This window comes from Mytilus edulis, chromosome 8 (assembly GCF_963676685.1).
Source record: "Mytilus edulis chromosome 8, xbMytEdul2.2, whole genome shotgun sequence".
NCBI lineage: Eukaryota > Metazoa > Mollusca > Bivalvia > Mytilida > Mytilidae > Mytilus > Mytilus edulis.
In genome coordinates this window covers 3,221,576-3,234,057 of record NC_092351.1, presented here as the reverse complement: position 1 = coordinate 3,234,057, position 12,482 = coordinate 3,221,576, and the positions used below count along the sequence as shown (strand labels likewise).

The window sequence follows — 12,482 nt, the reverse complement described above, 5'->3', positions numbered from 1 at the left end:
ATATTATGCAGACATTCAACGGTTTTACTACTCGCCAGAGGAAACACATGCAGTATATCCTACAATTGTTTAGACGAGAACTTTTTCTCTCCACTAAATAGTTCTCATTGCTACAGGCTTATTGAGACAGGATCTAATTAACTATCATTGACAATATATTCAGTCATTGAGAGGGAGATTAACTTTTCGGAAATGTCTTCGTCAGGAAGAAATCGTCCTAAGTCTTGGATGGGTGTACAGTTTGATAAATTGTTTTCCAGATCTGGGAGAACAGGTAGGAATAATGTTTTTTTTTTATTTGCAAACATTTGAAACTTTTTGTCCTATTTTACACAATGTAACCTTTTATTGGATATCTTTGTCTTATGCTCATTTTAAGTGGGTTAAGCCATGCAGTCTTGCTAGTTGACTTTTCTCTCAGTTTATGGCTCATTAGTTTCTATTAAATCTAAATCAGTTGAGGAAGAGACCAAACAGTATTTGTCTGACTTTTTAAATAGAATTAAAAAGAGTATTTTGCCATTATTGAAGTTTGGGTGATTTATTAGATATTCTAATTTAAATCTAAATTAATTTGAGTGACTTCTGCACTAAACAATAATTCAAAAATTATAAAAGAAATTAGTTAAACCTTGGTCTTAATAAGAAGTATGGGTGGTAGGCATGCTAGGTTTGTATTTACTTTGTTAATTATAACGTTGATGGACAAAACAGAGCTCTTTGTAGAACATGCATGTTATGGAAGAATTAAATTTCTTCGCTAATACACTATTATATCCTCAGATTATATCATGCCAAAATTATAAAAACATGGCAATTAAAAAGTAAAGAAGAGTATTCTTACAGTACTAAGTTTAGATCCTGTTTGTGGAAAATTCAGAACATGTAAAAGTCTATGAGTAAGTTGACTGGGACAATAGATCAGGGGTACAAATTTGCTTTGACTGAAAGGTCCAGGGCCATTTGAATTTTCATGTGAAAGGCCCACCTTATGAAAGTCATGGATCCTGTAATAAACATAAATGAAGAGGATGGAAGGGTTATACATTTTGTAATAACCAAAGACTCCCTCTTGCACCTAGAGCAGGTTTTATTCTTTACTTTTTGTGTTAGTGGATTAAGTATCATTAGGAAATAAAGTGACCATATATTTGAAAAAGGTTATATGCTTGACTTCTTGTAAAGATAGCAGTTGTATGCTTGAGTTCAGAAAAGATAGCCAACTTCCTGAAATTTTAGAAAGTTATCATCTGTCAGTTGATAGTGAAATGATTGTTCGTTTGTATAGTAAAGGCATCTTCTGATGTTCTCAAGTGAACAGATTGTGTATTAATAAGTACATGATAGCATTGAGACCTCAGTAATCCCAATCTGATTGAAGCACTTGTACAATTCTAATAGTTCTCTTGTTGCATAGGATTCTATGTGTATGAGATGGAAGTCACTTTTCAGAAACAAATTGAGATACTTGTAATGTAAATTAAAATGAAGAGTCATATGATGTAATGTCTGGTAGAACTGAAATTGACAGAGATGTTCATTTTTCAATTCCAAAGACCTCTATTTAGAGATTCCCTTGCACCTAGAAGAACTCTTGTAGTTTACTCCTTGAAGGGCCTGTAGGTAAACTATCTCGAGGCAAAATTAGTGCTCCTACCTTAGTAATTTCAATTAATTGAATGTATACTGTACTGATTATATAAACGGATCAAAATGAAAACATTTTTAACAATTTTACATTAAAAATTTATATGTTTTGTTAAAGAACATGAGATTTTTTATTTTTTGGTGATCAAACGGTTGTGCCATTTACCACCATCCCACAGAATCTGCCACTAAGTTATGTTGAAAGCAAGAAATGCAACACTTATGTTTCCAGTTTTAAAACAAATCTATAATGATTTTGTAGCAAGGGCAGAGATTTTGAATTTTCAGAGTAACAAACTAAAATCTTTTATAGACAATTTATGCAAAGGAACAATACCTATGGGCTTTAAATTTGACACCATATTATTCATAACAAGATAAAAATTTTAAATAATATTTCTGTGTTATGCAAAACAGTGTTACTTTTATTGGATATTAAAAACTTGACAATATTTGGATACAAAATCTTGTCTTGTGCATGTATATGTTTTGATAAGTTTGACCCGAACATGGTAGATGACACTTAAGATTAACATCTCTCTATTTAAAGTTATCAAAAATTTCATAAACTTGACATAAATCTATTAAAATTTCAATGTTGTTATTGTGATAGATTTGAGCGCATCGTTGACCACTTAGATAAGAGCATCGTCACCTGGAGTGAATGTAATGAAAAGTCACATATCGTCTTATTACGGGTTATACCTTTCACTTATATGGATATAAACATAAATTTCATTGGTCAGATTATTGGAACAAGCGCTAATTTTTAATGTTACAAGTTTGAAAACTCTGACCTATAATTAAGGTTTGAGAATAACTAAATTCACTCTTAATGATAGTAATTTTAGTTGATTTGACTATAATATGATAAAAGACTAAACAATGGAGTATGTACTATTTAAGTTAAATGGATAGATTGTTAGAAAATTATAAAACATTTTATGTGAACAATTGAGACAAAATGAGGTATTTAGACTAAAAAGATATATCAGTGAAGTGCATCGAGCGTGTAGAACAAATTGTTTTAAATGGTCAAATTGAATATGATTTCACTCGTGTGTATTCCGAAGGTGTGTTTACATTCCAAATGGGGAAAACAACAAAGATAGTCAATGGAAATAAGAAAAAATATGCTGAAATCAACATTTTTGTGACATTAGTTCAAACTCCTTATTCAAAGATGAGGAGAAATTTATCGTTTGAATATACTTTGTGTAAGAAGAGGAGATATTTTACCTTACCAAGTATTGAGGTATCAGTACTGAGGTCCTCGTCATTTGTTACACCTCTAGATAATAGGAAAATGTTTGTTTTAACACATATAGGTAAGAACACTTCTCAGTTTCTGCAAAATCCCTTATAACATTTGTCTGCCGATTTAATTTCACTATCTGTAAAATCACAAAACTTTGGCTGTTTTTTATGCCCTCAATTGTTTATGTTTATTTGACCAAGAACTAAAACATGCATAAATTTGTCCAAGATTTGGCTTACTAAACTTTTGACAAACATTATTGGTGGAATTTCTTATATTCTGAAGATCATAGATTCAAAAACAAGTAATAGGTTGGCTTTAAAGTAGGAATGGAAAAAAGGGGGGACTTTAACTGTTCATATCTCATGATTGAGAAAATTGATGTAAAGCAAAGTTAGACATACAACCAACAGTGTTATACAAACCAAAGAAAGCTTACTAATCTATACACAGTGAATAAATGGACAGAAACATGTTGGAAAGTTTAAGTCAATATTTGTCTTGTTTAGAAGATTAGGTATACAAGTTCTATAAACATATAAGATATGGAGTAAGTTACCAGTATTTACTATACTTATAAACACCAGTACGATACAGGATGACCAGGTATCTGTGGTGGGTTGTTGAGGCAGAAGTGTTGATTGTTAGGCTGATGAGAATTTGATAACCCCTGCTGAGATAAAGTAAAAAATGTTGTTTATAAGGGGAGATCACTTGTTATATACAATGATAATCTGTAGGGTTGATTGATAGGGTATGAAACATTACAGATATGAGGTTATGTTTTGATTGACTGTGAAAGATATGAAATCTGCATTTTGATTGAGTGTGAGAGATACAAAATATATTTTTTGATTGAACTATTACAAGATATGAAACTCATTATTTGAAAACGAAAGTGGAAAAGCTAAAGAAGTTTTCAGGCCTAAAGGTCAGTTTTAGGCCTAAATTCTGTGTTTGGCTTTTTCTCTTTTTTAAAGGGCAGACAACCCCTTCTCCACTGTTCATACGTATATCTAGATTGCATTACTTGAACAATGACATATTATACTTTATCTGAATTTTACTCGTTATTTTTTATTGCTTGTATAATTTTAGGCCCTGCCTTGATGCAAATATCTTGTGTCGTGTGCAACATTTTATTTATTCCATCATTTAGACCATAAATTGATCCCTGTATGTGTACTCTATTATTATTGTTTTTCTGTGATTTTTCAATATAACCCTATCTCTTTTTATTCAAAAGTTTGTGCCTATCTATAATAATGAGAGGCATACATTCCCAATATAGAAAGTTATTAAACACATTTATAAAATCACCATACCAAGTTTTATTTTGTCCATGACTCCTTAAACATTTAAATGCACTTTAAAAGCAATACACTAAATCTTCACATTCAGATAGTTTATCAGTGGAACAAAGTGGTGAATTTAACAGGATTTTAAATAATATAGTTTTGTCAAATAAAATTTATACAAAGGATGTGATTTAAATTTGATAACGTTTGTCCACGATCACCTAGCAGGGTAAAATAGGTATTCTGAGTTCACCTAAGGGCGTTTCTTATTTCTCACATGGTGAAACTTGTAACAAAAAAAACAGTGAAAAGTGTTTTTTGTTGTTGATGTATAAATATTCTATAAATGGGTTGATTTCCAGAATGAACAAGGACAATGGTTCACGTATGGCTATGCTCTCATTTCTCATCTTTGCACCAGTTTTGGATGTAAACTCGTTGAAATGTGGTGAGTTATAGTATCTGGTCTTTAGAGTCTTCCTTTGAGTGGAAGGCTCGCCTCAAAACATTACATGTCATGATCCAGTTGAAAAGTGTTGGATTTAAAACATGGATTTATCCGTATATTTTTTTACCTTTTTAGAAGTATTTATAACTTGTACCAATTTTGTAGTTACATTGTGTGTATCATTAACATATAACATAAAATTGCTCTTTCTAACCAAAACCTTAACTTATATTTGTTAAAAGAGTGTGATTTTTTTACTCCAAATAACCATGTTGTATTACTGTTAAAAAAGATAGATGGTTCCATTTTAGTTTTTTGTGTCTGAAACTTTGACTCCTTGACTTGTGCTTCACTTTTGCTTTTATCCATCAGTTAAATGTATGAACATAATTATTTCTTTTACAGACAGTAACAAAAACAAAATCAAAACAAAGAATGTACCAAAACCTAGTCACAGAACAGAGCCTGAACCTAAACTCACCCTGTCACATGCTAAACAGGAAATACTCCGACTTGAGGCCTTATGTGAAAATAGAACTAAGGAACTCAACGTAGCCAAGTTTGAAATGAAGTCCTGTCTCTCTGGCTTTGATGCCATGTCAGCTCTGGTGAATTATCTCTCTAATGATGTGAGTATATGTTTATGAACAGTGCATTGTTTTTAGTTGAAAGTTCATCTTATGAAGACTTCCAGTTAAAAATTACAAAATGAAAGGAGTAGGTCCAGTAAGACCCCTTTTTGGACCCAAAATATAGCAGTTTTACAAAATTGTTAAAATGTAAACTTTTGTTTATTTATTAGACAGTAGAATGCTTCTGCTACATAAATATGGGCTGTTTTTGATAATACAATGCACATATATAGGGTACTAGCACCATTAAGTCATGCTAAATTACTGAAATCTTCACAATTCTAGCATTTTAGTTGAATTTTGGACGGTTTTCGTGTAAAACGAAAGTGGCCGCATTCGTGTTCATCCTTAATATTGAAATGTAAGTTGTATTTTATGATTATACATAACATATATAAAGGTTGAGGATGAACACGGATGCGGCCACTTTCATTTTTGACAAAAACCATCTGAAAAGTGACTTTTTTTGGCATATTTGGTAGATCTTTCATATTTAGGCTTGAATCGGATCGTTTTTAATGACTAAATAAATTAAAATCTTTCTCATAAACTAATCGAATCAAATGAAATAGACACTTAAGTGTTTAAAAATTGGTCAAAATCTTTCGTCAGATGAACGTATAGTTTTTAATTCTAAAAACGCATAATTATATGCAAAGTTAATTTTCTTCAACATTTCGAAATTATCTACTTTCTATAGTAATGTTCAGTGAGTACTTTTAAGTAACTTTGTAATCATTATTAGATATATTTTCGATTAGTTACCCTCCCACCCATCCCTAAGGTTTAATTATTGTACTTGTGAGTCATTTTTGACAGATTTAACTTGTGCGGGTTATTTTTGTAGGGCCCGCAATTGTGTATACTCTATGTCATGTATGTGTATAGATTATTTGTTAAATGAACTTGTACAATAATTTTCGGCCAAAATAAAAGTTTTATTTATCTTGTTTTATATTCTGAGCCAAAGATAATTCTGAAATTTGAGGCCAAAATCGGTGCTTACCGGACCTACTCCTTTGATATGTACTAGAATGTGTGACTTTGTTATTCACTGTTAATCCCTTGCTTTGGTCACTGAATGTATGACAGAGCTAGTCAAATATTTGCTTAAGGTGGCTGATTTTTTCAGACACTTCAGTTTAATCTACAAATAGGGTGCATTTAAAAATACTCTTGAAAATCATTTATTGAGAAATTCATTTTAATGATGAATTAGGGTGCATTAATTATACCCCCGCTCCCGCTTTACCATATTACATTGTTTCTGTTTCATTGCTAATCAACTTACTATATTTTATTGTAACATACACAGGCTATGTATGAAATTTCTTCTCATTTTTCTGGGGAACTACAGGAAAGAGCCTCATGAAATTTGTAACCAGTCTTCATGTGAAAATGCTTGACACAATGTAATGCATTTTCAGATTCTTTTCTCTTCTTCCTGATTAATCTTAATGCTTGGGGTATCTTTAGTGAGCAATAGCTCACAGCTTTTATTGTTTGATACCAATATATATTTAAATATTTTTCAGTTATGAGGTAATAATCATATAAAATCAATATAGACTTATTTTGATTTATTACACATATCATGTAGTTTTTGGCAGAAACATTGATACACTTGTGTATTTGTAGTGCAATTCTATGCAAAAGATTTGAGTTAATCAGATGTGCAAACATTAGCTTTGAAGGATGTATGTATTGATACAACATTCTGTTTGTAAACTAAGTTCAAAATAAATTATTGAAGCCTAACTTATGGTTATTAGACTTTAAACTTTCCACCTGGGTTACATCAAAAGGTTTTACAAGTAACCACTTGATTATATTGGCCATAGAACTTTATTTATAACTACAGTGAACTTAAAAATCCCTCTAACAACAACATATTTCATTTCCTCATTCTGCTGATTTATTTTATGTATAGTTTATGCTGTTGGTGCATTATATTTAACATGAGATTAATTATCTAGGTGGGAGGTTGATCTCCAAGTGATTATTTTAAAGGAAGTCATAAATAAATATGAAAATCTTAAAAGTCTGAAAAGATAATTTGTATTTAAGAATAAAGTATAGTAGTTTCTGAAATAGATTTATATTAGGATATTCTGCAGTTTTATTGGGGTTTAATTATTAACTTTTATAAGGATTGATGTTGGTTCAGACAAACTAATCTTAAATCAAAAATAGGTGGTCAGAGGCTGTTGTAGGACAGGCATTACAAAAAGTTTAGGGTCAGTGTCATGTGATGACTTTAACACCAAAAAAAATGCATTTGAAATCCTCATGAACCGTACTAGTTTTTAGGCAATTTAATTCTCAAGAGTTATCGATGTTTTAGGTTGAGGTGCCAAGTATTCTCTATTTTATTTTGAAATTTTGAATATTCTTGTTTATCTCCCTCTGGGACATTGGTGCCCAACTGGTGTAAGTAGTTGACAACTTATGTATCACTGGCTTGTCAACTCTGAGGAGGTGAATATGAGCCCCACATGTGGCATGTGTTTTCATCTCTTATCTAAGCTGGCTAGGCTAATCAGTTTTTCTGCTGAAAGTCTGGTTTACTCTGGGGTTCTTCCACCAATAAAAACTGACAGAGCTAATGGTGCTGAATGTGATGTAAGATTTCAATCAATCATCTACCCTTTATTAGGAGTGCACTCATTTGATAAGTTTGACAGCAGACACTATCTACTGAAATAGAATTAGTGTTGATATCAATTTGAAGCATGTAAAGTTCACTGTATAAAGGCCTGATCCAATTTTAATGTTTGATTTATCTTTGAGGTAGACTTTCTCTTTATTCTGAATATAAAATCTGTTACATGTAGTGATGTCAAAATAGAATAGCTAGTTATGACTAAAATGAAGATTAATTACACCAACTGTTTGTGTTTGTGTTTAAAAGAGGTTTGTTTGTAAACCTTGTACTTCTAAGACTTTATAAGAGAGGAGCTGAGTGCTTTCTTAATTAAATTGTGTTATTTAATGTCCATGAACTCAACATCTCTCTCAAGTTTTCTCGTTGAAATATAAATATGATTTTTTTTTTTAAACATTTGCAATGTTGATATCATTTTTGTAGATGCTTGATTCAAGTAAACATTGTTGTCTTTTATATATTAAGGGAGACTAGTAAAATTATTGCATTTGTATTGAACATAGAAATCTGCATGAAATATTTTATAATATATTATTTTATATATGTATGGGATGTTTCTATTACAGCTGAAAGCCTTCTCTTGTCCCAAACTAGCAGCACAACTTCACAGAATACAGCAACAGCTGACAGAATCACAGACACAAACTGGTAGGTACAACTCAATTAGACATTTTGGTTTGTTAATGCTGTATTTATATGGAATATACAGAGGTAGACACTGCTATGAATAATTGACAATTTTCATGGTGTGGAATGATAACAGACTTATCATTTTTTCTGTGTTTCCACACAAATCGGGTTCAGCAACAGACTTATCGGGTTTTAATACAAGACAACATGACACACAATGAGGCACAGAGACGATGTGATTACGGAAGGCACCAATGATCTAAGTTTGTCATATGCTTCATTTTGCGTCTGTACCACTCATGGTGTTTTCAAACAGCTCAACACTTAACTGGACAACTGGCCGAACACAGTAACAAATGCCAAACAATGTAGTGGTTTCCGTTCAAATCCACAGTATTTTAAGATTTTTTTGTTTTTGTATACACACAAGTGGTTCCAATATATATTTCGCATGAAATAAAGGAGAAAAAAAGTGTACAATCTTATATACTGTGTATTTGAACGAAAACTACACCATTGATAACTGTGTTCGGCCAGTTGTCCAGTTAAGTGTTGAGCTGTTTGAAAACACCATGACTGGTACCGATGCAAAATGAAGCATATGGCAAACTTAGAACATTGGTGCCTTCCGTAATCATAAATACAAACACTTGCGACCTATGTGGCTCATTGTGTGTCATGCTGTCTTGATTCAAAACCTGATAAGTCTGTTGCTGAAGTTTTAGGAAGGAGTACATAATTAAACATGAACCAGTTGATCATATCATATCAATGGCAATTGTTATAACTTTTCACGAATTACTTTTGTACAAATGGTTTATAAGATCATGGGATGGAACAATTGAACTTCACAGTGTTAACTTATTAAACTTGGAAAAAAAATCATTGCAACCAAAATTACCTCATTCCTGCCTTGCAGAAAATTATTTTTATATTTATATTTATAAATATATAATGAATTATAAAAAAATTGTATGTTGTTTTTTTTCACTCACAGATGATTTAAAAACACACAAATCCAGACTTGAACAAGAAATAGCCGATCTCTGCTCCAAACATGAGCAGGAGAAACACAGAATGGTGGAGGAGAACGAGAAAGCTTTAGCAGCAGAGATCGTCAAATTTACACTAGAGAAAACAAGGGCACTTCAGATAAGTTAGTATTCATGACAACAACTGTGCACAGATTTATACTGCTTTTACTTGTCCTGTATCTTCAACTTGGCTCTTATTCTTTTCAGAAAAAAGTTTGTTTTGCAAAAAAACCCTTTCTAAAAAATACTGAGAACTTGACAAACTTCTTATACAATACTCATTCCTGAAATATATACTTTTAAAGATTTTGGATATTTGTTATTTTTCAATTAAGAAAAAGTCAGATATTTATTTTCATTTGATGGGAGGTAACTCTGTTTGATATCAGACTGTACTGATGCTATAGTGTCAGATTTAATACTATTTTAAACTTGTCAGCCAATTTGCTTGACCTGCTTAACTAGTTTATATTTTATATATTAGGGTATATATTTATATAGGTAGTATATATGATAGAAAAAATCAATACTTGCCATATTATGAGTTTATCAATGTTATCCTCACATTGTGCCAAGGGAGATAATCATGATATATTGATTATATTTTAGCTGAAGAAACTCAGATGAAGGTTTTGAAACAACTGAAAGAAATCCACAGTGATGAAGTAAGTAAAGTAATGCAGCTGTTGCAAGCACATTAAAATAAGTAATAGAATACTTTCTGGAATAAGACAGATTTTTGAATTCTGAAGTTTGTCTCTTTTTTCAGATTTTGGTATTTTTCTTTCACCCATGGGTCAGTTGACTCTTTCACCAATTCAATGATTTCTTTAGCTTTATTTTTACTGTAATCTTTAGCCTCACAGGGGGGAAAATAAGTTTTAGTTCAATATTGATTGCTGCAATCCATTTTTATGCCCCATTTATGGGCATTATGTTTTTCGAACTATGTGTTCATTTGTTCGTCTGTTTGTCTCTCTGTGCTGCATCAGATTAAAGTGTTTGGTCTTTCAGGTTAAAGTTTTTGTCAAGGTAGTTTTTGATGAAGTTGAAGTCGAATCAACTTAGAACTTAGTACACATGTTCCCTATGATATGATCTTTCTAATTTTAATGCCAAATTAGAGTGTTTACCCTAATTTCACGGTCAGCAGAACATAATAATAGTGCGAGTGGACTATGAACACATTCTGGTTATATAAATTTATCATTTTGTGAATGTCTCACCAATTATTCTTTATTGGTTATATTTTATTAAATTTTTGTAGATTTCGAGACTAAAGCTTGAACATACAGAAGACTACATGAAGATACAGTTAAAACACAAAGATGACATTCTACGCTTACAATATAAACATGAAGGTCAAATGGAAGGTTAGTTCTTATTATATAGGGTCTGATTACAGATGAGAGCAAGAAAAGGCCATATGGTTGTAGATATTACCTGTTTATCTGTCTACATTGCATTTTTAACCAGATTTCCAGTAAAAATCGGTTATTAATTTGTTCACCTCTTACTAGCACTTTGGGTTTTCTTTGAGATTCTGTCCTATTTCAGGAGAATATTTGTTACTGTGAAACTCTTACGTGACTTCGACTTTTACAGAAATTAAGAAGGAAAACCCATTCTTTGGAAGTAGGCAAAAATCATTATTGTCAGATCTCTGACAAGTTAAAGTTTTAATTTTGGAAACCATGGCTTAGTCTGATTATTTTTAAGTCCTTGTTTTTTAGAGAAGATGTTCTTTGCATATAGCACAAAACAAGAGGGGAGCCAAATTGCACCTATTTTGACAGTTTTTTCACTTACCCTTATTTATGACACAGACAAAAGTTTTTGCTCTGTGTTTATTTTGTAGATGTATTATAATTTACTATATGGTTTCACCAATTTGATTTTGAATCCATATTGTATCATATAAAAATTGGTTGAAGCAAACTTCCAAAACAATTCATGATTCTGTCATTAGAAGTACCAAAATAGCATCCATGCTTAAATTCACATCCTAAAAAATCTAATCACTAATGTTTTGTTTTATTTCTTCAAATATTTAGAACAACTTGACATTAGTCCATACTTTCTAATTGTTGTAATCTTGTTAATGGCATTCTTCAGCTGAAAAAAATCACATTTTATACTAAAATTCATAAATTTATACTGTACACCATATGGACTTCTGTATCACTTAATTTTGTTATTTTACCAAATGAAACATTAGAATTTGACCATTTATAGTAGGTTTTATGTGGATAAGGGCATTAGTTATGATTTTAAATTGTATTCAATGTTTTTGTTGATTATTCCACATGAGATATAGGGAAACAAATTGAACATTAATATTTTTGTTGATTATTCCACATGAGATATAGAGAAACAAATTGAACATTAATATTTTTGTTGATTATTCCACATGAGATATAGGGAAACAAATTGAACATTAATATTTTTGTTGATTATTCCACATGAGATATAGGGAAACAAATTGAACATTAATATTTTTGTTGATTATTCCACATGAGATATAGGGAAACAAATTGAACATTAATATTTTTGTTGATTATTCCACATGAGATATAGGGAAACAAATTGAACATTAATATTTTTGTTGATTATTCCACATGAGATATAGAGAAATAAATTGAACATTAATATTTTTGTTGATTATTCCACATGAGATATAGGGAAACAAATTGAACATTAATATTTTTGTTGATTATTCCACATGAGATATAGGGAAACAAATTGAACATTAATATTTTTGTTGATTATTCCACATGAGATATAGGGAAACAAATTGAACATTAATATTTTTGTTGATTATTCCACATGAGATATAGGGAAACAAATTGAACATTAATATTTTTGTTGAT

The 12,482-nt window shown here is 31.0% G+C and overlaps 1 protein-coding gene across 20 annotated transcripts in view; it reads left to right on the top strand.

Moving 5' to 3' along the window:
- LOC139484620 (CAP-Gly domain-containing linker protein 1-like) overlaps window positions 1–12,482 on the top strand; it is an 81,638-nt gene that overhangs the window by 52,788 nt on the left and 16,368 nt on the right. For all 20 annotated transcript variants that reach the window (XM_071268428.1, XM_071268420.1, XM_071268433.1 and 17 more), the window contains 5 exons: window positions 5,057–5,280; window positions 8,515–8,596; window positions 9,576–9,734; window positions 10,222–10,277; window positions 10,880–10,985. In XM_071268428.1, coding sequence (XP_071124529.1) covers window positions 5,057–5,280; window positions 8,515–8,596; window positions 9,576–9,734; window positions 10,222–10,277; window positions 10,880–10,985 — 627 coding nt within the window. The remainder of the gene's footprint in view (window positions 1–5,056; window positions 5,281–8,514; window positions 8,597–9,575; window positions 9,735–10,221; window positions 10,278–10,879; window positions 10,986–12,482) is intronic.